This window comes from Vicugna pacos, chromosome 16 (assembly GCF_048564905.1).
Source record: "Vicugna pacos chromosome 16, VicPac4, whole genome shotgun sequence".
NCBI lineage: Eukaryota > Metazoa > Chordata > Mammalia > Artiodactyla > Camelidae > Vicugna > Vicugna pacos.
In genome coordinates this window covers 5,301,154-5,327,258 of record NC_133002.1, presented here as the reverse complement: position 1 = coordinate 5,327,258, position 26,105 = coordinate 5,301,154, and the positions used below count along the sequence as shown (strand labels likewise).

Sequence of the window (26,105 nt, the reverse complement as noted above, 5' to 3'; positions counted from 1 at the left end):
TGTCCCGCTCCTGCATCCCCTCCCAGCAGTCTCTCCACCAGCCACGGCAGGGGCCCAGCCTCCTATGACACACGCTCACACGTGCTTTGAGTTCTGGCATATGGAAGACATTCACAAAGAAGCAGTGGAATCTAAAAAACTGACACAAATGAACTTATTTATAAAACAGAGACTCACAGACAGAAAACAAACTTACGGTTACCAAATGGGAAAGGGAGAGGGATAAATTAGGAGTTTGGAATTAGCAGATACACACTACTATATATAAAATAGATAAGCAACAAGGTCCTACTGTACAGCACAGGGAACCATATTCAATAGCTTGTAATAACCTATAATGAAAAAGAATATATATGTATAACTGAATCACTGTGCTGTATACCTGAAACACAACATTGTAAATCAACTATACTTCAATTAAAAAAAACAAACAAAGCAGTTCATTCCAACTTCCCATTTTAGATTCACCAACCTCATCTGAGGCTGCCAACTGGAGTTCCCGTCCTGTGCCAGGTGACACTGAGTAAAGGCAGGAGATAGCAGGAGGCTGCCCAGGATGGGGTCCCTGCCCCACCAACCCAGGGAGGAGGCCAAGTCAGGGGCCTGACAGACAGGAGAACTTCTAAGGATGGGACAAGAGCAGAGGTTTTGAGGGAGGCTCCAGGACAGGAGACAGAATCAGAGACTGGGTGAGAGACAGAGAGGAGGTGGATGGTGCTAGTTCACAGCTGGGCTGGGCAGCAATGCGCAGGGTACTGGCCACACTCCAGCCGGGTAATAGTGCCAGCTCAGCTCTAAACTTTAATCAGTGGATCTAAGGCTTGGCCACAATCAGCAGCAAGAAGATTAGCAGAGACCTGGAAGGGAAGGAGGAGGGGGGCGTCTAGCCAAGGAAGGGTGTGCATGGAATTTATCTGGGGGGAGTTGGGGAGGGTTCAACACCCCTTCCCACAAGGCATGGAGTGGGAGGTGGAGGTGGGAGGCAGACTGAGCTATGTCAACAAGGAAACAAATCTGACCCACTGAGGCTCAGCTGGACCCCAAAACTCAGCCTCCAATACCCTTCTCCCTCAATCTCAACAAGCCTCAAGTGAGACACCAAGAAGAACTTACCAACCAGTAAGACCCCGGGATGCCTGAGCAGGGGAGGCTCAAGGTGTTCACGCCTTCCTTACCTGGGGAAGGTGGTCTCCGTAGAGGGGTTCTGGTGCCCCCATTCTCCCCTTCAGGCCAGGCTGTACTAGGGATGGACCCGTATGGGCCACGGTCCCACCCCCCAAGTGCTCTGGAGAGAGGGTGGAAAGTAGGAGGCGACAAATGGTATCAGCTGCCCAACATAACTTATTAGCATCTAGGCAAGATTAATCAAGCCCAGAAACCTCGAGCAGACCCCTAATTAGTTGCTGCTGATAACTATATTTGTCATGCTCTCCAATTATTCCACTGTAAATTTCAGAGTTTAATTGCACCTTGTTCTTCATTGAAGTGTCACTGTTTGCACATGCTCCCCTAATTCTTTAGCAAATTTGACAAAATTCAGCATTAAATATAGATTATCTTTAGATTTCCATAATTAACACAACCAAACTGTCTCAGGCCTAAATATTTCTCCCAGCACCATAAATCTGGCCTGTCCCCGGAACCCAGAGAGCCGCTCCCAGCTCCCCCAGCAGAGGCCGTGGTGAGAACATGCATGCACATCTGTGAACTTACAGGACAGGCCTGTGCAGGGCTGTGGCGGGGGTGGTGGGCGAGGCTTCATTGAGGGCACACACCCAGGGACCATCGCACCCCCCAAATGTGTAGGAAGCCCCATTGAGGCTGCTCCCTGGGGCATCTCAGTCGTGTCCCAGGGCTTAAAAGTTCAGTCCAGCATCACAGTTGACCTCTGGCCCTGGCAGGTGGGCTAGAGGCCTATGGCCCTGCCTATAGTCAGGCCATGAGCCACTTCACCCCATGATGGCCAAAGGGCCCCGTGTGACTTTTCCCCCGTTACGACTGCCCTTGACGTTAGACATTACACTAGGATCATGGCCCAGGCAGACAGAAATGTCCTCTGTGCCACGCCCTCCCCCGGCGCCCTCACTGATCAAGCTTCTAACACCCCCTTTCTAGACTCACCAGGTGAATATATTTCCATCAACTCTAAACATGCCCACCTGAGGCTCTTAGCTCAGCATGGAGGGGAGGGAGGAATTCATACCCACCCCCAGCAGGCTGTGAATCTTTTCCACCAGCCCCCCGAGCCCCAAATCTAATACCCCGACAAAGCCAGCAAGGTATCCCATTTCTAAGATGACGAAGGGGCAGCAGGGGTGGGTAGCAGAGGGCAGAGAAGCCAGTGCTTCCCCGAGAGCCCTCCCAGCCCTTGGCCCTTGGGAAGAGATTCACATTATGGGTTTGTCCCAAGTCAAGTCCCTTCCCTAGGCTGGCTGGTTCGTGGGCAGCAGAGAATCCAGAGTTCAAGTGAGAGGCAAGGCCCCTACCCCATGCTGCAGTCATGCACACCCCCCCCCACCCACACACACACACTCACACAGACAAATGGGCACAGATGCAGACACACCAGTGATACCCACGGATACACACACAGACACACACAATCACACAAAGACAGACATACACACACAGAAGCACACATCCCTCTGCCCAAGCCCTGTGGGAAGATGAGGGCAGCCAGACAGGGAAGTACTCCCCAGAAATCAGTGGCATATCCGGTCTTGCTGCACTGAAGGGCCAGAACAGGCCGGGGACATCGGCAGACTGCTCGCCAGCCTTCTCGCCCTCTGCCCTGCCTGCCGGCTCACTGTTTCCCTGGTGAAGCTACCGTGGTGGCTCAGGGGCTGCAGGTAGAAGCAGGCAGTAATGCTGAGAAGCCTCAAAGTGTACTTGCAGCAAATTTGGAGAAAAATCAATGGCCTTTAATGAGATCTGATTTTTCTCCATGATGGGGATCTCTGGGTGCAACGTGGGAGGAGATGGGCCCGGGCACAGCTTGTAGGGCTGAGAGGGAGTGGACAACCAGCAGGCACTGGTCGAGGCAGAGACAGAAGACCAACAGGTAGGTGATCAGGCTGCCATCCAGCCCCACCCCACCAGGCGGAGAGGGCCCCTGGGCCGGCTTGGGTGTCTGCCATGGCCAGGCAGGGTTCTGGATCCAGGAGGCTGGATCCCCAGCCTGCAGAAGGAATGAGGGGCTGAGGCCCAGCCGGGTCAGATGGGCCAGCCAAGGCCAAGAACAGAGGGAAGTGGCACCGGAGGGTGGGGGAGAGCCCACTCAAGGTCATTGGCTTCAGAGGGATGTGAGAGGTGATTCCTGAGCATCTGCCAGGCCCCAGGCACTGGCTCTTGTCATTCAGCAGAAAACCCTGCAAGAGAGGTAATGACCCCTCGCTCGGGTGAAGAAAATGGAGATCAGAGAAGTTAAAGACATTGCCCACAGCCACCCATGTAGGAGAGCCTGAGGCAGCAGCTCTGAAGTTTGTGTTTCCTCCATTCTGCTCACAAGCAGCCCCTCGCAGGGGATGAAGGTACCACATCTTCATCCCTCTTCTTCTCTACCAGATACTTGGGCCATCTGAGTCAGAGCTTGGTTCAGGCTCCAGGGTGGCAGGAACTCAGGGAATCTCTTCCACGAATCACAAGACTTCCCCAGGCACAGAGGTCAGCTACAGTCCTATCTACAACGCCCCACTGGCTGAAGCTTTGAGCTCCCTCCTTCTTTACTGAATCATAGAGGGAATAGGGGCCATCAACTCAACCTTAACATCATGTGCCTGAAGCCCCTGTACAACATCCTGCCTGAGTGGTCATCTGAGTGCTTGCACTCCTCCAGTGACAGGGAACTCACTACCTCTAAAGAACTCCATTCAACCTCTGAGACCCTGTTAGACTGAGCTGCTATTTACCTCCCTGAGCCTCCCACTGGTCCCAATCCTGCCCTCTGGGTTGCTGCTCTGCTCCATGAGAGCTCTTCTGTAATTCGAACACCATGGCCACTGCTCCCACCACCACCTCCACTACGTGCTTCCATTCTCCCGGCTAAACACTCCCTCATTCCCTCAACTGTTGCAGACTGCCCTCCCCCATTCCCTCCCACCCACCCAAAGGTGTCTGCAGAATCGTTGACAGCAGAGGGGAGTGGTTAAAAGCAACCATTTTGGATGGACTTGGCAATGATTTCTTAGATATGACACCAAAAGCACAGACAATAAAAGAAAAAAAAGTAACATCTTTTCAAAAAAAATGGAGGTCTTGAGGATTGAACCGAGGACCTCACACATGCTAAGTACATGCTCTACCACTGAGCTACACCCCTACCCTCAAAAGAAAAAAGTAGATAAATGAGGCTTTATCAAAATTTGAAACTTCTGTGCATCAGGGGACACAGTCAGCGGGTGAAAAGCAACTACAGAGTGAGCTGGTTGGAGAAAATATTTGCAAATCATTATCTGATGAGGGATTAATAGTCAAAATACACAAAGAACTACAACTTAACAACAAAAACCTAAAAAAACCCAATTAAAAATTGGGCAAAGAGGCGGGGAGTGTATAGTTCAAGTGGTAAAGCTCACGCATGAGGTCCTGGGTTCAATCCCCAGTACCTCCATTGTTAAAAAATATATACTTAAATAAGAAACCTAATTACCTTCTCTCACCAGAAAAAAAAATTGGGCAAAGGACTTGAATAAACATGTCTTCAAAGATGATACACAGATGGCCAAGAAGCATATGAAAAGATGCTCAGCATCACTAATCGTTAGGGAAATGCGAACTAAACCCACAATGAGATATCACCTCACACCCACTAGGGTGGCTAATATAGAAAAAAAGAAGAAGAAAATAACGCGTGTTGGTGTGGCTCTGGAGAAACTGGAACCCTTAGGCTCTGCTGGTGGGATTGTAAAATGGTGCAGCCACTAGGGGAAACAGTATGGCGGTTCCTTAAAAAATTAAAAACAGAACTACCAGATGATCCAGCAATCGTACTTCTAGGTGTATATCCATAAGAATTAAAAACAGGATCACAAAGAGAGATTTGCACACTTATGTTCATTGAGCATTATTCACAATAGCCAAGAGAGGGAAGTAACCCAAGTGCCCATCAACTGATGGATGGATAAACAAAATGTGGTATATACATGCTGTGGAATATTATTCAGCCTTTAAAAAGGGAAGAAAGCTTGTCAGGTGCTACCAGATGAACCCTAGAGACATTATGCTAAATGAAATAAGCCAGTCATAAGAAGACAAATACTACATGACTCCACTTATATGAGTATCTAAAGTTGTCAAATTCACAGAAACAGAAAATAGAACGGTGGTTGTCAGGGCTCGGGGGAGGAATGGGGAGCAGTTGTTTCCTGGGTGTAGAGTTTCAGTTCTGTAAGACAAAAAATCTGCAGATCTGTTGCCCTCTGCCAATGTGCATTTGCATCCCCCTCTCCCTGCTCTATTTCTTGCATAACACACTACATAAATTTACTCACTGATTTTTGCTGAGTTGCTCACTGCTGTAGCCCCCTTTGGCACACAGTAGGTGCTCGGTAAATATTTGTTAAATGACAGCAAGAGCTAAGTCTTGGCCGTCTATCCTCAGAGGCCCTCTGCCCCACCCTCGACTCCCATCTTAGCGGCAGGGTCTGCAGCTTTAAGGACTCCTGCTCCCAGGTCCCGGCAGAGGAGGTAAGAGCCCCACTTCCCTCGAAGCCCCAGGCTCCCCAGCTGCCACTCAGTCTGGCCTGGGCACCAATCCTGTCCATCAATATTGGCCTCCAGCAGCCACACTTGGGCGCCCACCCCGATCGATAACCAGCGGCTGCCATCGATCAGCCCCTCGGGGTAGAGCCAGGGGAGAGCCAGAGAGAGGGACATGCAGGGTCTGGAGACACAGCCCCAGAGAGGGAGCAGGAACAGGGAGCCCCAGGGACAGGCAGACAGGATGGAGACAATCAGGCAGAGCTGGGAAGGAGAGGCAGTGCCAGACCCTGAGCTAGGACAGGGAAAGGGGTGGACACAGAGGGAGGCCCCTGAGAAAGACAGCAGAGGCAGCCGGGGAGAGTTCTCGAAGTTCCAACCTCGTGCCAAGGGCATCTTCTCTCAAGCCCCAGCACAACCCCGGGGAGGGGCGCCATTTTTCAGGGAGGAAACTAAGCTGGGAGGTTCAGAAACTCAGCCAAGACCTGAGCCTTTAGATGTGGGAGCAGAGCTGGGATTTAAGCCCAAGTCTGGGTGTCTCCAGGGGTTGAAGCTCTCTGCCACAGCCCGCTGCAGCTCTGAGCTGTCACTCTGGCCTCCCAGCCTGAGCACAGCACCCACAGCTGGGTTGGGAGGGAGACCCCCCCCATCCATTGGAATGTCCCTCTAAGAGCTTGTCCAGATGGCTGGGGAGACGGGGAGCGGAGAGGCGGGGTGGGGCGCTGCATGGGGGAGGGGCTTGGTGTCGGAGGTGGGGAGGGTGGCTGTGTGTGGACGTGGCTTGCCCTCCCCAGCAGCAGCTTCCTAGCTGGCGCTTGGGCTTCAGGCTCTCTCCTGCCAACCCCAGCTCCCCACCGTCTCTCCCCTCCCACCTCCCAAAGCCTTCTGATGGCCACACCACGACCTGGGGCAAGTCACTCAGCCCCTCAGAGCCTACTTCCTATCTCTAAACCAAAGGTAGTGACAGTGCCCACCCCAAAGCATCATAAGGACTAAAGGAGACAGGCATGAAGAGCCGTTAGCACGTGGTAAGTACGTGATAAACGTGAGCACCATCACCAGCACCAGCATCGTTATCATCATCCTCGTCACCGTCACCCTGCTCCAAGCACCCGGTTTCTGGGTCCCACACCCACTACTGTGAGACCGCTGTGTGTGTGCTGGTCTCAGGGCTCCGATTTAAACAAGACCCGGCCCCTTGTGGTGCCCAACCCCAGCTAGTACCCCCATCTGCGGGAGGGGAATCTGTGCAAGGCCAGGAATGCAGACGGGTCTCGGCAGGGCTGAGGGCTGAGGGGTTCCACCGAGCGTCCCCTCAGCCCTCGATTAGCTCCTTTGTTTCAGAGAACCCAGAGCAGCTGTGGCCCAGGCTCATTTGCATCTTGCCTCCTCTGAAAGGGGAAGGTCAGGGCCAGCTGGAAACAAGCAGAGAGATGTGCCCCCCAACCCACCAGAGAAGAGGAGGGGGAGGGAATTAGTCCCCGACCTCAGGCCCCATTCTCTTGTTCATTCAAGGTTTTAAAACCCCCAGTGTGTGCCTGGCCCTGTGTGGGACCGGGGAATACGAAGGGAGTAAAGCTAATTCCTGCTCCAGCATCTAAAGGAGGGAGTGGGTGTTCCCAGGGGCTGGGAGGGGCTTGCAGTTATAGGGGGCTGGGGGCCTGGAAGGTACTTGCAAGAAGGGACCAAGCCCACCGTCTTACTGCCTCCCTCTTTTGCTGACCTGTGTCCTGTTTTCTTCGTTCTAAAGGAATCTGTTCAGCCCACTGACATTTTTCTGAGGTGACAGACGAACCACAAAAGGTACCACTTTGCATGGAGTCTCCCTTCTGACAACCACAAACCTTAGGAAAAAAGCCGGGGGTTTGAGGGGCACAGAGGTGGCAGGAGACGGCAGAAGGGGCCATGTTCAGCCAGACTGCCTGCCGGGTTGGGGCAGGGAGGGGCCGGCCCCAGCCCACCTCCGGGCCACCGCAGCTGGTGAAGGGTGTCCTCTGAAATGGAATATTGTGACAGAGAGGGCGCATAGGGGGCGAAGGACAGGCATTTCCATAAGAATCCTCCTTGGAGTGTAGTGGAGGGGAACAGGTTTAGAAGCAGCCTTCCCAGGGCCCGAGGTATAAATCTCCAGGTCCCAGTTCAAGGACCAGCCTCCCTCCTGTTCCTGTCTAGGGAGGAAACTGGAAGCTTTAACTGGGGCAAAGCTCACGCCCTTTTCTGCGTCTTTTGAACCTAACAGTTGCTGGGGCTTTGGCCCTGGTACCCCACCCTGGTCGACCAAAATCCTGCTTTTTTGTTTCTTTGTTATATACTAAGATAATTCTGAGAGCAGTTGTTGTGCCTGTAAAATCACAACAGCCGCCACTGTAGAGAGGTTACAATTCACTGGGCACTGTGCTACCCTGCTGTGGGTACCCTATCCCCACTTCACAGAAGGGGTGACTGAATGAATGTCCTGGAGGACAGCGCCTTGCCTTAGGTCATCCAGCTAGGAAGTGGTGGGGCAGGATTCGAACCCAAGGCCAAGCCGTGTTCACACCGAGTGAGTCAAGGGAGATTCAAAAGGAAGGAAGACGTGGCCAGGTTGGGATGTGGTGGGGTTGAGGAGGCCTGCGGAGGAGAGGCCGATGGGGGAGGGGAAAGGAAGGGGCAGCCTCAGGGGCTATACCCCTGACCAGGCCCCCAGACCCTGGGGGGAGGGGACATAGCCTCCTGGCCAGTGGGCACCTCTCACCCACAGAAAACGCTCTCTGTGTGGGTCTGAGCACAGACCTAGGGGTGGGGAGCAGGGAGCTCGGGGCTGGGTAGGAGGCAGTTAGAACTTTCTGGAGCACCTCCCCCAGCAGGAGGAGCTGAAGACCACCAGGGAGGTGTTAATGAAACAGAGAAGCTGTGAACAGACCCAGGAGTGATTCCAATCTGACACCTCCACCCCAGCCCCCACCATTAATGAGCTGGGACCTGCCCTTCTCCCTAGAGAGAGGGGTGGCAGCGGCCGGAAGGAGGAGGGGGAGTCCCCGGGCATCTCTGTCGCGTCAGATGCCTCCTTTCCACCTCCTGCTCATAACTTGTTATTCCTCTCATCATCATTACTGTCACTGCCATAAACACTCATGTTTATTGAGCACTTACTGTGCCCAGGCTAAGTCCTTTTCATACATACACCTGATCACAACAACTTCTATGACAGGCACTATCTCCATTTTACAGGTGAACAAACTGAGGTTCAGTTGGATTAAGGGACTGGCCTGAGGCAGACCAAGAACTTGGACCCTGGACTGTCTGACTCAGAAGTGTGTTCTGAATGCTTTCACTAGCGTGCCTCTGACCTGGCCCCACCCCGGCCTCAGCAGGAGGGTGGGTGGGATGGAAGCGCTCCCCAGTGTGGGGACAGACTGGGGAGCCCAACCCTGGGGGCACTGGGAGTGGACCTTGGTGTGGCTCCAGGGCTAGAGCCAAACTGGTGAGTAAAGGCAACACCCTGGGTCCTGGAAGTTCCAGAACTGGGAAGAAAGCAGAGCAGGATCCCATCCCTGCCACCAGCCTCTGGTCTCCCTGGGGGCTCCGCTGGCTCTCCCCTCATGTGTGCAATGAGAGCTGGGCCAGGGGGCTCCGAGGAAGGACCTCCAACTCTTCGCACTGTCTTGGGAAGGGGATGGAGAGGGGAGGGGTGTTGGCTGGGGAGGCCAGAAGTAATGGGGTGGGGGGGTGCTAGGAAGACCCTTACCTCTGGCCCAGGAGGGAGAGGCTGAGCAGCTCTGAGTCCCATGTTTGTAAACATCATTAATCAGGGATTAGCAGATGGGCATGCTAATTGCACCTGTGGAAGCCTGAGACCTCAAGGTTGATTACATTTACAAACTGTGGGGCTTCCTGCCCAAAAAAAAAAAAAAATCTAGCCCTGGAGGGGGCACGGGTGCTGTCCACAACTGAGCTGCTCTGGGAACATCAGGCTTCTGAGACCCTTCCCCTTGTGGCTCCTGCAAATGTCCCTTCAACCCCTTCCCCTCTCCAACTCTGGAGCCTATGGAGAAACGGGGGCCGGGCTGGTGGGAGGGCAGAGTCGGCACCCTGACCTCGAGGTCTGCCCCCAGGGGCTGTGAGAACACCCCGAAGTCCTCCGTGGAGCTGAGGGCTTGACGGGCTCGGCCTCATTTAATCCGCACCGCAATCCTCCAGAGTGGCCACTACTCTTACCCCGTGTGCAGACGAGGAAAGCGAAGCCTTGGGAAAGTTAAGGCACAGGTCCACATTGACACCACTAGCAAGTGTCAGACTTGGAACTCAAAGCAAGCACTGCTAACAGCTGGGGTCACATTCTCCATCACCACCGTGCCCTCCTCTGGCTGCGTCCTGATGCTGCCCCCTTCATACCCTTGGCCACTGCCACCCCAGCTCCTGGGTATTTAATCACATTTGCTGAGCAACCTCTCTGCGCCAGGCACTGCTCTGCGCCAGGCACCCGAGGCTCCATCCAATGGTTTTGGGGCATCAGGTGCATTTCGTTGAGTCTTAGGACTACTTGGTTTGCATAACTACACACCTGTGTGTACCTGGCAGGTAATTACAACCCCAATTCCCTTTGGTTCAAGTGAGCCTGTCTTCCCAGAGGACAGCCAGCCCGCTACCCAGGAGGTGAAACAGGGAGGAACCCCCGGCAGGGAGTGGTCCTCTAGGTGGCCCAGACCATTGGGACCCAGAAAGCTAATGAACAGCAGGCTGGAGGCAGGTCAGATAGGGTTCCAGACACCATGGAGGAGTCGTGGGCAGGAGCGGGGCTCTGGACCCCGAGGACACCAACCTCAACTTCTAGGCTGCACGCTGGGTTTAGTCCTAGAGAGCAGAGCTCGACTTTGTACCCCATCCCTCGAATGGGAGGGAGCACCAGGACACCTCAGCTCATTTTTATCAAGTCTGTTAGTCTGGGTTCTCTGGAGAAACAGAACCAAGAGGGTATCTAACTATAGACAGACGCACCCCTGCATATACGTACATGGCGTGTATCAGCCACGGATGACCCAGCACCTTCTGAAGAACCTCAGGGACAGATGAAAGGCTGCTCGGCCCGAACCTTCCGGCACGCACGAGAAGGCACAGGTGTGAATGATTTGGAGGCAGTTCCCTGGACGGGAGCGGGGTGGTTTGAGGACTAGTGATTCTCAAACTGGCCGCACACTGGCACCCACCGGGGAGCTCTAAGCTGGTGCCTGGCTCCCTCCCCAGAGATGCTGACTGAACCCCTCTCTCCCCCACCCCAGGACGCCAAGGCGCAGCCACGGTTAAGTCACCCTGGGCTCTTGGTAAGGAATGCAGCGGGGATGCAGGAGGCCATATAGGACACCCAAGATGGACACGTGCCAGTGGAGGTCAGAGTCTGTGTGGCAGTAGGGGACAGACAGCTCGAGGGCGACCCATGCGATGGAGGTCTATGGAGTCCATGAAGGGGTTCCCCCTCTTTCTCAAGAGGAAAAACTTTGACTTTAAAGCCACCTTAGGCCTTTTTTTTTAAATACAAATTCAGACGTCTTTCTAAACTGGCATCACCATTAGAATTCCAAAATAAATCCACTGCACAAAGAAAAGTGCAGAACTACTTATCCGGCACCTACGACATGTGAGGACCAAGTTCGTTCGCCCTCTATATCTCCCGGCAGCCCCGGAAGGCAGGATTACCCGCCTTTGATGGAGGAGGGCACTGACGCACAGGCGGGTGAGGAACTGGCCAAGGTCACACTGCATCAGGATTTGCACCTGGGGCTGCTGTCCTCCGGAGTCATGCTCCCGAGCAGTGGTTCTCCGCTAGGAGCAGTTCTGTCCCCCAGGGGATGTGTGGCAATGTCTGGAGACATTTCTGGTTGTCTCAAATGGGGGGAGGAGGGTGGGCAGAGGCCACGGATGCTGCTAAACATCCTACCATGCACAGCACAGTCCTCACAACAGTCGTCCAGCCCAGGATGTTAGCAGTGCCAAGGCTGAGAAACCCTGCTCCAGTGGTTCCCAGCCTAGGCTGCACATGAGACCCCTGGTGGGGAGCAGAGGGGGGCTTTAAAAGTTCGGATGCCCATGTCGCACACTGACCAATTACATCAGGCTGGGAGGAGTGGGCTCCTGGTATCGGTTGTTTTTTACACTTGCCAGGTGGTTCCAGCGTGCAGCCAAGTCTGCTCTAAACTACTTGCATTAGTGGCCTCTGCTCATTTGTGGGTCCCAGGGGAGGAGTACCACATCTGTCTGGGTTGTACAATAAACCGCAAGCCTGCGAGGTCCTCACCACCTCACAGAATCAAAGACCAGGGCTCTGGTTCAGCGCTTCCTTCCATGGAGACTGACTGACTGACTGATGGCTCACCCGTGGTGGGTACCAGAGGGACAGAGGGCTGGGAGGTGCTTGCTAACCTTTCCAGGAATCCAGGAGATTCCTCGGCCAGGAATCTCCCCAGGTGGCTGCAAAAGCCTCCCGAAGAGACAGTGGACCAAAGAGCGAGGCTGCCACCTAGTGGGGGAATCAGGCAGAATAGACCACCACTGAGTGCCTGCTGGATACCAGGTGATGTTTTATTTGATTCTTACAACAGCGCTGAGGGAGGTGCAGACAAGGGCCCCGGAGACACAAGATGGAGCCCTGTGCTCAAAGCCCCAGTGGGGCAGGGTTTGAGCCTGGATTTGCACCTGTCTGGCCCACAAGAGGGCTCAGGCCTCCCTCTACACTGTCACACTGGTCCCAGAGGACTGGGACCCCTGGACTGGGCTGCCCGATCCCTTCCGATGTCTACACTTCCCAGGCGGGGTCTGGGAAGGAAGAGACCCTCTGTCCCAGCACAGCCTAGACACTGCAAGTCCAAAACCCAAACAGGAAACAACTTCCTCTGGTCTCCACCACAAAGCTCCAGGCCTCCCAAAACAGTGGTTTATAAGCAGGGGCCTGGGTACACACTCAGGCAAGAAGGTAAGAGTCTCTGGCACAGTCCAGCGTATGGATGTGTGTGCCCTCCAGGACACGTGCCTCGGAAAGCCCCAGTCAACCCCCGTCCTGCCTCTCCTTTTCTGAGCCTGAGGACCGTCCTGGGTGCTGAGCCACTCTGGGCCCTGCAGATGAGGCTGAGGGCTCTTGGGGGTCTTGGAGAAGTTGCTTTCTCTCTCCCTCTGCAGGGACACCCTTCCTCTGGCTGCAGATAGAGTGAAGAAGAATTCCTGCACAGACAGACAGAAAGACAAGGATGAAGAGGAAGGACCATGTGCCAGGAACTCCCTCATTTCATCCTCAGAAGGATGTAGGTATTCTCCTCATTCAGCACAGTGAGATATGGAAAGATTGAGAAACTTGTTTAAGATGAAACAGCTCTATATGTATGATCAGAGGGAGAGAAGTAAGGGGCACGTATACTCACCTGCAGCCACGGAGACATTTAAGGACTCGAGTCCACGAGGCAGCTGCCGGCCGGGCAGGATGGTAAGGAGAAGCTGGCAGGAAGCCTGCACCTCTGGGGACAGACCAGAGCCCTCGTTCCCTGCAGGGCACGGTGGAGAACACAGGGTTAGGGAGGCCCCAGCTGGACACGCAGGCGTTCGGGAAACGCCACGTGTGAGCCGGGAAAGCAGGGACACCTACCCACCCAGCACTAGGAGAGTAGGCCGGTCCCAGAGGAACTCCAAGCAACTGGTGACAGGCATCTCGGAGGACGGGGAAATCTCACACCTCGGGCAGCCCACCGTGCCAGCCACGAGCCAGCCCTGCTGGGCTTTGGCCTGAAAGGCAGAAGAAAAAATCATGCTTGAGTTCACCACGTCTTCATCGAAGCCTGGCCGAGAAGGAGCCCGGCCTTGCCCATTTATTATCCCCTCACTGACACCCCTGGGTCCAGTCAATAGTTATTAAGCCCCTAGAATGGGCAGGCTCTGTCCAAGGCACTGGGGCTACGGTGTGAGCAAAACAGGCCCAAATCCCAGCCTCTCAAATGGTGACCAGGGAAGGTGTCGCTGAAGTGACATTCGAGTGCAGACCTGGAGGAGATGAGGGAGCACCACATAGACACCTGGGGGGAGCACTCTAGGCAGAGATCGGCACGGGCAAAGGCTGAGGGGCGGGTGCTTACCTGGCATGTGTGGGGGACAGCGGAACAGCGAGGTGGCCAGTGGGAAAGAAGCCATTGAGACAGGAGAGGGACCAAAGGGCCACTTGAGGTAGGACCTCGAAGGCCTTTGGCTTTTACTCTGAGAGATGCAACAACTTTGAAAGGCTTTGAGCAGAGAAGTAACATGGTCTGACTTATATCTCAGCAAAATTACTACATACTGAGAGCCAACAGCAGAAGCAAGCAGACCAGTTAGGTCTCTGCAGTGATACAGGCAAGAGATGATGAAGGGGTGGACCAGAGTGGGAGCAGTGGAGATGGTGCAAAATGGTGAGAAATAATGTTAAGGTAAAAACGAAAGGATCTGCTGGGATACGGGTGGGAGAGCAGGAAGAATTAAGGATGCCAAGGCTTTGGCCCAAACTATTGAAGGGATGGCGCTGCCATCCATTGAGCTGGTAAGTCCATCAAAGGAACAGGAACAACACTTGGAAATGTTTGAAATGCCCATTAGACAGCAAAAAAGAACAGCTGAGTAGGCAACTAGATATGTGAATCTGAGGCCCAGGAGCAAGATCCAGGAGGATATACATTTGGGAGGCATTCAAATTGAGATGGCATTGACTGGATGTGACTAAGAAGAAATAAATACATACAGAAAAGAGATCCAAGGACTCAGACTTCGGAAACCTAGGGGGATGGTCAGGGAAGCTGCTATATGCAGGGCAATACTGCCCCCTTGTGTCCAGCGAGGGAAGCACAGCTGAAGACAAATGTGGATGGACCAGGAGAGAGGTTTTTACTTAGGTTTGCCCCTTCATTTTTTGGTTGGTGGTGGTAGTGGTTTGTCTAGGATTTGTTTGTTTTGTGGGAGGCACGAGGGGAAAGGCATAGACTAGTTCTTGTTCAAAGAGGCTTTCAATTTCAAGCTGTGCGCCTACCGGAGGAACCCAGGACTCCCGGCCACCAGTTCCTCACAGCTAAACGTTTACCAAAGACTTATACTTATCAGGCAATGAGGCACTGAGGTAAACCCAGTCTGCCTCCAAGAGGAGTGCAGTAAAAGTTCATAACTTCAGATTCTGTTCCACGTATGGTTTTAAAAACTCCAGGATCCTTCCCTTCTCAATGGGTTTTAGAAGGACTTAGGCAGCGAAACCAACACACCCCTTTCTCTCCCCTTTCTCCATCAGCTGCTGGCTGGGGGCCCTTGGAGAGGCTGAGCTCGGCTCATTTCTTTTCCTTTACCGTCACCCCACTTCCCCCCGCCGTTACCTGTAAAAAACCGGCCAGGTCATCAGTGGAGAACACGTCCATCACCTCCATGGCCCCGGCGCTGGCCTTGCTGACTACTGGAGTTAGCGGGCAACTGCAAAGTTTCCCCAAGTCCCTGAATGAGGCTGGGTAATCTCAAGCCCGCAGCCGTGCCCTCCTCCAGCCTCCAAGAGTTTAGGGGTGAGAATTCTGGGCGATAGGGAGGCCTGGCTGAAGGGACTACCCAGGGGTCAAGGTGCTTAGGAACTCGGCCGCGCCTCCAGACTGGGGCACACAGGGAATAAGGGGCGTCCGTGCCTGTTTCTCTGGCTGGTGATGACCTTATCCACCCCGAGGAAGTGAGCGGAGCGCAGAATGGCCCCAAGATTTCGGGGATCCTGGAGCCCCTCGAGGACGAGCCACAGCTGCTGGGAGTTGTCTCCTGGCCCCGCCTCCCCGGCCTCAGCCCAGGGCCGGGGCCACAGGGGGCTCACTTCCATGCAGACGCCCTGGTGGACCTGGTAGCGGCACAGGACGTCCAGCTGCTGCCGTCTGGGCCGCACAACTGGGATGTCCCGCGCCTCAGCCGTGCGGAGCAGCTCGGCCCGCTCCCCCTGCAGCCCGGACCTGCCGGCCTGGAGCAGGAGCCGGGCCACGCGACGGCGGGAGGCCCGCAGAGCCAGGAGACAAGGGGACAGGCCAAACAGAAGCTCCAGACCGCCGGCCGACCGCTGGGTCGGCGGCAGGTCATCCAGGAGCAAGCGGCTTAGCTCCTCCCCGCCAGGCCGCTCTCCACGGCGCGCCGCTTGGGAGAAAGGACGTTTGAGGAGGCGGCCGCAGCAACGCCAGGTCGCGCCCCCGAAGGCCGCCAGCAGTGCCATGATAGAAGCCCCGGCTGAGTCCTTGGGAGCTGTCACCCCACCCCACCCACCGCGGCCCGCCCCCAGGCCCCCAGCGCGGGTGAAGGGGACCCGACAGCCGCCCCTAGGCCGTACGCTCGGATACTGGAGACAAAAGCTGGGACTCCCAGTTCCAAGACTGCCCAGAACCCGGCCGCCCGCCCCAGCCCCCACGTGAACTGCTCCGCTTCCGCGTTCGGGTGGCACCGCCCCCTGCCCGGTGCCGCTCAGCGCATGCCCAGCCGCCAGGTCGTCTCCACAGCGCCCCCTGCAGGACCGGCTGAGTGACGACATCCACCGCACCGCCGCCGACCAGAGAATTCGCAGGTGAGCTGACCCTACTGTGGGCTGCATTCTGCACCCCTCAAGGTCCCAGGAGGCTGGAGGGCACCAGCAAAGGACACTTTAAGTCGGTGTGTTGGCTCTCCTAGTCAACCAGATCAGTCGTGGTGACTCCTTCACCATACCCCGCTCACTACCAGCGTTTCCTCAGACGCTTCTCCTGCACCCAGCTCCTCCTCTGCACCCCCACTGTCAAACCCTCATGAGTCAGCAGGACCCCACCAATAACTTCCTATCCGATGGTGCTGATTCTCTAAGTGACAGCTCTGTGCCCGTCCTGCACCTGCTGTGAAGCCACCCATTGCTCTTGGTCCACAGGTAATGGCCAGACTCCTTGCTCAGCCTCAGATTCCCAGGGATGCAGGCAGGCACTACCTTTTCAGCCCCACCTCACTCCTGCACTAAGTGCTGTGCTGTTCCCACAGCTCTGCATGCTCTTCCGGAGCCCCCAGCCTTGCACACCTTATTGTCTTCTTTTCTGGCTGGCAAACTCCTACCCATTTTCAAGGCCCAACCCAAAGGTAATCCACATCCCAGGAGTGATGCCCCCAGTCCACCCACCTTCCCACTCTACCGGAACAAAGTCACAGACACAACCACCACTGATCCCAGCAAGAGGGAAGAACTGAAAGATACTTCTGAAGTCGAAGTAGGTTGTTGCAATTTTTCTTCTTTAATGATCACAGTGAAATCCTCGTGGGAGGCAGGCCCTGGTATTCTGCTGCCATAGTCAGAGTGGAGTGAGGACCCCACCGGGGCCTGAGAAGCCACACTTGGGCTGGAGAACTGGGACGAGAGGGGAAGGGGTGGTGGGGGCGGTGGGGCAGGGAGAGGAGGAAGCCCGGAGCCCCGGACACCAATTCAGATGGAAGGTGAGGGCTTCCCTCTGCTAGCTCATCCTCAAGGGACAGGGGGTGGGGGACAGCCCCACTTTTGGCCACAGTCCCCTCCCCAGGTCAAAGAGGAGAGACCAAGGACAGCAAACAAAGGCCAAGGAGCTTAAGAAGGGGACCAAGAATGAGTCGGCAGGTGAAACAATCAGGGAGACACCACCTTCTCTCCCCAGCCTGTTTTTCACATTTGCGGTGGAAACAATTCAACAAGATTATATAAAAACCTCAAACAAGTTTTCCAGCCCCTGGTGGGGGTGGGGAAAGGAAGTGGAATCCAAGGGTCCAGAGATCAACACCTAAAATCTGGAGGCAGGTGCCAAGCCGAGAGGGGCAGGGAGGGAAGGAGGAGCTCCCCACGGGAAGCTAGGTCACCTGCTCCGTGGGCCTCATCTGGATGTCTCCGATCTGCGGAAGGCACAAGGCTTGAGGCAGCCAGGACGCTCTCCCCACCCTCTTAAGACACCCTGCTTTCCTCCTCTGGGGATGGTTGGGCTCCTCCAGGGCGTGGACAGCCAAAGCCAGACTCACCTGGACGTGGGGTGGGGTGCTGAGGACATAGATGACAGCCTCGGCCACATCCTCAGGTTTGAGACACTGAGAGTACCAGGGGAGAGGGGTGAGATGAGGACAGAATGGCCCCAAGTTCCCTCCCACCTATGACATCCTCTCCAGCATCCACATTCCCACCCCAACCCTCCGGGAGGGTTGATGGGCTGGCTAGAAGGGCGCGGTGTGAAGGCCAGGATCCCCTCTGCCTTCACTTAAGGAGCTTCACTGGGCCCAGAATGAGGACTCACCTTCATGTGTTCATAGGTGGCAGCTGCCTTCTCAGGGTCCTTGTCATGAAGTTTGAAGGCGAACTGTGTCTCCACCACTCCTGGAGAGATGCACTGGGCCGACAGAGAGAGAGCCTGCTCAGGGGCTGAGCCCCAGTCAGAGTCCAGGCCTTGGGGAGGTGGCAGGGAAAGGATGGGGGCCACGGGACCCCAGCTTCACAGCCCGATGTCCAGCAGCCACCTCCATCCTCCAAAGCTGCCACTGGGGGATTATCAGAATGATTCCTACCATCTACAGAGCCGTTACTATAAGCCAGGTAAACATTTTACAAAACAGTGTCCCTTAAAACCTCGTAACTTGATGGGTATTATCATCTCCATTTTACAGATGAGAAGACTGAGGCTAGGGAGATGGAGTGAGTCACCTGAGGTCATGTAGGCTTCAAAGGAAGTGCCCAGCATCCCGCTTTCCAGCCATGGTTTCCCACAATCCCTTGCTTTTCCCCACCAGTCTCACCTCACCGTGTTCCTTTCAGGTCAGCCCCCTCCCTCCTCAAAGTCAGAGAAATGAGGGAGCAAGGCCATGCAAACAGCAGCAGACCCCAGGAGATCTGTGCCCAGGACAGTCGCAGGAGCTCTAAGCAGCACACCCAGATCATGGGCTCCCTGGGCAGTGAGTGTGTGGGGTGGGGAGGGCCTGTGCCTCCTTGTCCCCACTGGGGCCAGGCCACCCCTCACCGTGGCTCGGATGTGGCTCTGGGCCTCCCGAAGCTCTTGCCTCAGTCCCTCGGTCAGCGCAGTGACGGCGAACTTGGTAGCACTATAGAAATGGGTCTCGGACAGGGGCAACACTCGATGGCCAGACATGCTGGGTGGAGGGAGGGAAATGAAAGGAGAGAGTGAAGCCCCCAGAGACCAGCAGTGCCCCTGCTGTACCAGTCAACCCCATCCCCGAGGTGCTGCAGGGACGCCTTCTAAAGGGGACCCCCAGAGGTCATCCTTGCCACCACTAATCCAGCTTCTGTAACTCAGGCAGCTCCTGTGAGCCCCACTCCTCCCGGAAGTCCTCCCTACGCTGACCACAGAATTCATACTCGTGCAGGCCGTCAAAAATCTCTCGACTTCACCTGTGTGTTCACTGATGTGATTCTACTGGGAGATCTCTGGGAGGAGAGGCCATGTCTTGGGGGCTCCCCAATGACAGATGCTGTGTAGTCTTTGTACCGTGAGGTGAGCTGCATCCTACGGCCTGAGGACTGGACAACCTCAGTCCTGGGAGAGCCCCCAGGCTTCAGCTACAAAGAGAAGGGCTGAGCTACCCCTTCCAGCCAGCTAGGGGCTGGCCCTGACAGATACTATTCTCCCCCTCTCCATAATTGTGCTATTTGGGTGTTAAATCCCTATTTTACCACTAAGGAAACTGGGGTCCAAAGAAGTCAAATAAGCCGCAGCAGATCACCCGGCTTGGAGGGGGTGTGGCGATCTGAGCTCTGGGCCTCGGCATCAGCCTCACCTGCTGATGTTAATGATGTGCCCATCATCCACCTTGCGCTCTTTCATGGACTGGTAGGCTTCCCGCGTGCAGATGCTGAGGGCCAGCACATTCACCTGCAGGCCAGGGAGGGCAATGGGGTGTCACCAGCTTGGGCCCATCTGAGCAGGTGATGGAGCCACAGAGCACCCCCGGGGGTGGGAACCGGGAACGCGGGGGCATCCAGAACAGGGTCCAGGTCCCACCAGAGACCAACGATGGGCCAGGGCACCTAGCCTCTGGTGTTCCTCCCCTTAAGCCACCAGCCACAGCTGACAGCAGGAGCAGCATCTCTCCCTGGGTGATGCTCCCAAGTTCTTGAAACAGGAACAGAAGTCTCCGCCACAGACCCACTCATGACCCAGGAGCCCTGTCTTGGCCGTCTCCTCTGCAAACAGCAGAACCTCTGTTCTAGGGAACTGTCTCCTTTTCTTCCCCCAAATACCCTATACTTCTCTGGGACAGAGCCACTGGCCCTGCTCTCTCCTAAACAGCCTAAAATTCTCCCTAAAATGGCTTTGAAAGTCTCTCCTCAAGCACAGACCCTAGCCTCTCCCCACCCTACCAGCTAGCCTCTGCACCTTTCCCGACCCCTCCCTTGAGTGGAGAAGGCCTGACCCTCCTTCCTTCCTTGCCTCCCTTTAACCTCTGCTCCATCTACCAGAGTAGGCACTGAGACTCTTCAGAGGGTGGGGTAACTTGTCACAGGATGGCAAGGGACCTCCCAGGGGCATGGGGGCTTCCTGCCTTCCTTGGCCCCAGTCCACCCCTACTCACTCTGGCAGAGGTAAACCCAGATCCCCGCCCTTCACGGAACAGAGGCCTGAAGGTCTCTGCTCTGAAGCTCCTACCAGCCCCGCCCCTTAGCCCTGCACAAGGACAAGCAGAGAGAAAGCTTTCGGCAGGTTTTCACGTCTCTCCTCTCGGGAAGAGAGGAGACCAGCCAGGAGATTAGATGTTTCTCTTTATCAGGTGTCAGAGCCAGGCATCAGGACAGAACACACTTGGTGTGAACCTGCCCCAGCGTTCATGGCAGGACAGTGGAGGTTTCCAGCCCTATTGCTGGTCCTCTTAGCAATGTGGGTTTGTGGGGCAGAGAACCCAGCTGCTGAAGACAAACGGAGTAGGAGAAGTAGATCTCCTGGGGCCAGGGGTGTGACTCTCCTAGGTCTGGGGTCAGAGGTGGGAGTGAAGATGCCTCATAAGATGATCCTAATAAAATTACATAATATTCAAGCCGAACGGGGTCTCAGAGGTTTAACATATGTGCCTGATTTTATAGATGGGCAAGTTGAGGTCCAGGTTTAGAGACCCACTTACTGTAGGTGAGGACCACAACTTGGATCCTCCAGAAAACTCTCTCAGGGCAAGGGCAGTGCTTCATTTTCCCTGTCCATTGTTTCAATGTTCATTGTTCATTTCCAGGCCCAAGCACCTGTTAGGTGCTACATCTGTTGTGAGCAGATGTAAAGAGGACTGGGGGGAAAAAGAAGCATCGCGTGTACGTACTGCTCTCAGCTTCTCAGAATATTTTCCTACCCTAATATTGCTCCATAATAAAGTCTGGAACTTAAAAACCCATGTCCTGAAGGCTGTGTTTGAGCCATACATGGTTTTAAAACATTTTAAATTCACTTCCAACATGGATTGGAAGGTTTCAGTCATTCAGAAAAAAGTATCTATTGAGTGTCTGCAGGCTGAGGCTATAAAAGAGGATAAAATAGACAAAAATCCTGGCCCTCATGGAGCCAAGGTTTTGGTGAATGGGAGGAGTGGGACCTCACATGAAAATCTTGGCTCCCCACTGCTGTCAAAGAAGTCATAAGATCTGGCCACACGGGGCCCACACTGCGGGGGCTGCAGCAGTGGCCACCACCACACACACCGGGGTACTTTCCCACGTGACCCACCTCATTCATTTATGTATCTACCTCGCCTCAGGGGACACTGGAGTTTGTGACCCCAGATATTGATGGTCTAGGAGTGTCCATCCCAATCAAATGTGACAAGACTGAGGTTCAGAGAGGGTAACTACCTGAAGCCGCATAGTTACTGGCAGAGCTGGGTGAGATTATCATCTCCTGTCTCTCTCCCTTCCTTTTCCTCCTAGAAGACCATGTTCCCAAGCACTCAGCACAGTGCCGACACCTGGGGACAGACAGCTGTTCTCTCCCCTACCAATCTGTCTTCCAACAGAAGGAAATCAGCCAGAGACTTTAAGAACTGCCCCCAGGGACTAAGAGAAAGAAAAACAGAAAAGATCTGGCCATGCATCCACTCACTGTCCCTCTGGTAAGGAAAGAAGCAGGAGAGAGTCAAAGAGCCCCAAGCAGGAACCCGAAGTCCCCTCTCACTAGATATCTGTCCCCAGCAGCCCTCTGGTGCTGCTCGGGACAGACATCCAGCGATGATGCAATCTCCGGCAACCCGCTCCCTCCCAGCCTCACACTCCTGGCCTGCAGCCCTTACATTGAACATGTCCTTCCAACCGCTGGTGCTGCCCGAGAGCAGGGTGTCCGGCCGGGCCAAGCCAGCGTTGTTGATGCAGATGTCCACACCGCTGTGCTGGGAGCGGACAGCTGAGAACATGGAGAGGATGTCCTCCTCATTCGACAGGTCACATCTGTAGGGGATCAAAGTCCCGGGGTAGCCTGCACTCTTACATTCAGCCGCCAGCTCCTATGAAACCCAACAGGGGTCTAACTGGGGTGAGCTGCTCACTCCACGCCTCCCCACCCAGACACAACCTCCCTCCGACGTCAACCACTCAGAACTCTCGCCTTTGGCAGCCACCTGGCGGCCACAGAGATGTTGGGACTGCCCATCCCCAAAGCTTTGGTCAAAGTCCAGGGAATGAGAGCACTCCCTGTGTGGGGGAGGGAAGGCTGAGCTCATCAATGGAGGAACCTCATGGATAAACTCGAGTCTGCAGTTCTAAGAAGGGAGAGGGTCTAGGGCTGGGATGGGGGGTGCCAGAGAAGAGGTGCAGGGATCCTGGGAATGCAGTGATATCTCTTTTCTGACTCTCTCCCAACTGGAACACCACCTCTGCTCGTAAGTAAGACGCCAGTCTCCCCATTCCATGCCTCTTCCGCCAGTGCCAAGCGTCACTGAGCTGGTTACACCAGGGCCTCAATTCTCTTCTCCCCATCACTTCATCCAGTCGCTCCCAGAGCGTTTGTATCTGAACTATCGCCCTCCCTCCACAAACTGCAGCCGGTCGGCTCTGAGTTCTCACACATACTTTTCAGTGGAACCCAACTGCCAGTCTCCCCTGGCCCTGCCTATAGAAAGGACCAGGAAGTCAGGACAGACTCTTTCTCTCTGTCCCATGGTGTGCCACCCTGCACCAAAGTTTCTCTGGAGACAATGAGCCAAGTCAGGTGGCAGATGACCTTGGACACACCCCGTGCATTGCCAGGGCCCTCCAGACACTGAGGAGCCCTGAGAGAGAAAGCAGAGCTGCTGAGAGATGGCTGTGAGGGAACCTGACATTCAGAAGTGGGAAGAAAACAAGCTACGTGGTCGCCTTGAGGCCAGTGACTGGGCACCTGAGCCTCATGAAGGTGACTACGTACGTGTGTGGGAGGCAGAGGGCTGGTGGGTGCGGGGTGCCCGAGAGGAGGGTCAGCTTGGCCAGCTGCCCTGGAACACCTTCCTTCCCTCAAACCAAGCTGGGAATAAAGGGCTGGATCAGGTGACCTAGGAAATTCTTTTCTGCTTTAACTTTCCAAGAGTTTAAGAGGTATAGTCCTCTGGGACTCAGAAGTCCCTCTGCACCGGATTTCACCTACTCACGACCACCTCAGGAAATAGGCCAGAACTTAAACTGTGTTTTTGTATCAGTGAGTGAATGAATCAATCAATCAATAAAACAAGACTGTGGGCGAGGAAGCCTGGAATTCTCCCCTCCCGTGGCATGCAAATTCTCCCTTCCTCCTCCAGACTCAAAGCCCTGCAGGAAAACCAGAATGGAAAGCCTGAGAATTTATTTCTCCTTGTCACTGCCTTCTCATTGCCCTACCTGTCCCCCTCTACCCTCAAAAATGACCTGAAATCATGTCAGTCCTCCCAGCAGAGGCATTCTCCCCTCATTAAAGGAGGCATCCTGGAGCTGAGTGAGCAGCTGGGGGATCCCCTTGGGGCTCAGGGACTACTTTCCTGGCTAGTTCAGGTTGGGCAGTAGGAGGAGAAGGCAAAGGTGGTTTTAGAATTGGGGAATCCAGTGGTCTAATCCCTGGCTTGATCCTCTAGGCTCCAAAGCATGGGTTTGGCCCTGAGTACCTCAGAATAGGAGAAAGGAGGGGCAGAGTTGGGCAATGGTATAGCCAGGTGACCTTGGGACTACCTAGGAGGCTATAAAGTGTACCTTTGGTCAGCAGCAGGGGAGGGGAGAGTCCTCCTTCCTGTACACCTTCCCGCTCTGTCCCCACCCAAGGCCTCCTCACCCTCTCCCCACACAGGGACTTTGAGCAAGGGTGGAGATAAAGCTAGGCACTAGCCCAAATCCTGAAAGGGATCTTGCCAGGATCCAAAGTGATCCTGTGATGGAAATTTCTCGTCTTCTTCCTCCCTTGCTCCAACACTGCCAACTTCATTTCATTTTTCTCTGAGCTTATTGTTCACAACTCAGGGCTCCCAACTCTCATTAAGGCAAAACCAAGGAGTTTCAGCTCCACAATGCTTTGTCCCCTCAGGGCTCACATATTCAACACCGTATTTTACCTACTCAGTCCCACCTGGGACAGTAAACTTGAAGAAAGGTCTAGCTATGAATATCCCATTCCTGTCTTATGTCCATTGAATAGGGGTTAATCCTTACATTTCAGGAGGAGGTGGGGCTAAGCCTCTTCCAAAGAACTCCAACCCCTCGCTCTGTCCTGGGAGAAGAATGATCATGATCAAAACCTCTAGCTCCTGCTCATCTGGATGGCCAGCCACTTTGCTTGGCTTTGTAGGCTAGGTCTGGGGACCAGAGGAAGCAATCCAGTAGCCAACTTAGCCACTGAGACCAGAAAGCTTTCTTTCCTTCTCCCTGGCCGCCTAGGTAGCTCCTGAGCTATGGCTTCTCTCTTCTTCAGCCAACCTGGGCAGGCAGGTAGGAAAGAGGGAGAAAGATGCCAGGGAGTCAGAGATTTGGTACACTGGAGTAGAGCCTGTCAGGAGAAAAGGCTCCTTAAAAGATGGAACTTTAAAAAGCGAAGGTAGAGGCCTGCCTTGAAGGATCCCTACTAGGCAGCCATCTCTCCTGCCCCTGAGCCCGCTGCAAATGGCCCTGGGGTGGCAGGCCAGTGAAGGCAGAGTGACAGCCTGGCTCCAGCCAATCCTCCTCCCCAACCTGGACCCTATCCCGGCGGGAACGACGCCACCCAGAGAGAGCGACCCGCTCCTCGGCCGGGCCTTACCTCAATGTTGCCCACGGTGCGGGCACAACCCACCACCTTCAGTCCCTGCTGGACCAAGGCCCGGGCCACAGCCGCGCCGATGCCCCCCGAGGCTCCCGTCACCAGTGCCAGCCGGTCACGCCACCGCTCCATGCCGGCCCTGGCCAGGGTCCCGAGCCACCCGCCCACCTCGTTCGGGGAGCCGGGCACTTGGATCGCGGAGCTCCGCCCCAGGTCGCAAGGGCCCGGCCGCTCTCTGGTCACCGCTGAAGAACCCGCCGCAGACTTGCCCCAGCCTGAGTCGCGCCTGGACCCGCCCCCACTCTGGCCGGCCTCCGCCCCCGGCTCCACCCTCCGCTCCTCGGCAATCGGCCGCATCCCGCGGCGGGGACGACCGCGGCCTGGTCGCCCCGCCCGCTACGCCTGCCGCGCGGGCACGGCCCCGCCCCTTCCGGCCCCGCCCAGTGCCAGGCAGGAGGAAACCGCTTCCCGCGGTGCCGGGCAGGAGGGTGCTGGGAGTTTGATGTCCTGCTTCCCCGAGGAGCTCCCACGCTTGCGGAAGGGAAACCAGGTTTAGCCGGGGCTTGCACCAGGCCCGAGAACGCACGTACTCTTGCCTCTTGCTCGGTCTGCCTTCCCTGTTCCTGACCCCTAAGGCCAGGAAGAGAAATTAAGGGCACTTAAGGTGACTCCAACGGCCTCCTAAACCAGTCGGTGGCTGATGGGGATTCAGCCCAGAAAGGATTGTCTCAGCTGAGTGACCTGGGGAGGGACTTTCAACCCTACGTGATCCCTCTGCTTTACTAATCAAGGACAACTGATGGTTAAAATGCAAACACCCCGAAGTACATGTGTACTGGGGAGACTGTATCCCTAATGCCCTACAGTTTCCAACTTTCCTAAGCCTTCTCACTTCTATTGGAGTAAATGTATCACGATGTATACCAAAGAATAAAGCAGCAGCTAACATTTATTGAACACTTACTGTGTGCAGGCACTTTTAAGCACTTCATTTTAACCAATACGTACAATAGCCATATGAGGTAGTACCTAGTAACACCTTCATTTTATAGAATAACTATACTGAGACAGGTGAAGCCTGGCTTGGACGGCAAGCAGTCCAATATTAGGCCAGGGGATGTGTTCCTAAATTGCCTTCATTCCATTCTCCCTTTTGTCTCTTCTTGGGTTGCTGGTTCTGTGCTCTCTGACCACTAAAGATATTCCATCAAAGCACTGAAAACTGCCTCACTCTGG

General features: G+C 55.0%; 2 protein-coding genes across 5 annotated transcripts; both read right to left on the bottom strand.

The window, feature by feature from the left end:
• Positions 1–3,120: 3,120 nt before the first annotated feature.
• Positions 3,121–16,105, bottom strand: MRM1 (mitochondrial rRNA methyltransferase 1). Of its 4 annotated transcripts, none has more exons than XM_072939993.1 (5): positions 15,342–16,105; positions 15,045–15,138; positions 13,307–13,443; positions 13,086–13,205; positions 3,121–3,368 (listed from the first exon to the last, which is right to left on the bottom strand). In XM_072939993.1, the coding sequence occupies exons 1-5, from the start codon at positions 15,902–15,904 to the stop codon at positions 3,356–3,358; spliced, it is 927 nt and encodes a 308-aa protein (XP_072796094.1). In that variant the 5' UTR covers positions 15,905–16,105; the 3' UTR covers positions 3,121–3,355. The 4 variants fall into 4 exon arrangements, with proteins under 4 accessions (XP_072796094.1, XP_072796093.1, XP_072796091.1 ...); XM_072939992.1 differs by having other exon boundaries at positions 3,126–3,368; positions 13,311–13,443; XM_072939990.1 differs by lacking the exon at positions 3,121–3,368 and adding an exon at positions 12,230–12,888.
• Positions 16,106–16,914: 809 nt separating this feature from the next.
• On the bottom strand, positions 16,915–25,267 carry DHRS11 (dehydrogenase/reductase 11). Its single transcript, XM_006213315.3, has 7 exons — positions 24,870–25,267; positions 21,934–22,143; positions 19,447–19,541; positions 18,672–18,801; positions 17,955–18,047; positions 17,686–17,751; positions 16,915–17,562 (listed from the first exon to the last, which is right to left on the bottom strand). The coding sequence occupies exons 1-7, from the start codon at positions 25,224–25,226 to the stop codon at positions 17,521–17,523; spliced, it is 993 nt and encodes a 330-aa protein (XP_006213377.2). The 5' UTR covers positions 25,227–25,267; the 3' UTR covers positions 16,915–17,520.
• Between the last annotated feature and the right edge of the window lie 838 nt (positions 25,268–26,105).

What these genes read in the sequence shown, in the direction of transcription:
- MRM1 (XM_072939990.1), bottom strand. Translation starts at nt 15,904, where the DNA reads ATGGCACTGCTGGCGGCCTTCGGGGGCGCGACCTGGCGTTGCTGCGGC. An exon ending in ATCACCAGCCAGAGAAACAG is followed by an intron (nt 15,139 to 15,341) that starts GCACGGACGCCC and finishes GAAACTTTGCAG; the next exon opens with TTGCCCGCTAACTCCAGTAG. An exon ending in AAATGTCTCCGTGGCTGCAG is followed by an intron (nt 12,889 to 13,085) that starts GTGAGTATACGT and finishes CTGTCTGTGCAG; the next exon opens with GAATTCTTCTTCACTCTATC.
- DHRS11 (XM_006213315.3), bottom strand. Translation starts at nt 25,226, where the DNA reads ATGCGGCCGATTGCCGAGGAGCGGAGGGTGGAGCCGGGGGCGGAGGCC. An exon ending in GCACCGTGGGCAACATTGAG is followed by an intron (nt 22,144 to 24,869) that starts GTAAGGCCCGGC and finishes TGGGTTTCATAG; the next exon opens with GAGCTGGCGGCTGAATGTAA. An exon ending in AGAGCCACATCCGAGCCACG is followed by an intron (nt 18,048 to 18,671) that starts GTGAGGGGTGGC and finishes CTGTCGGCCCAG; the next exon opens with TGCATCTCTCCAGGAGTGGT.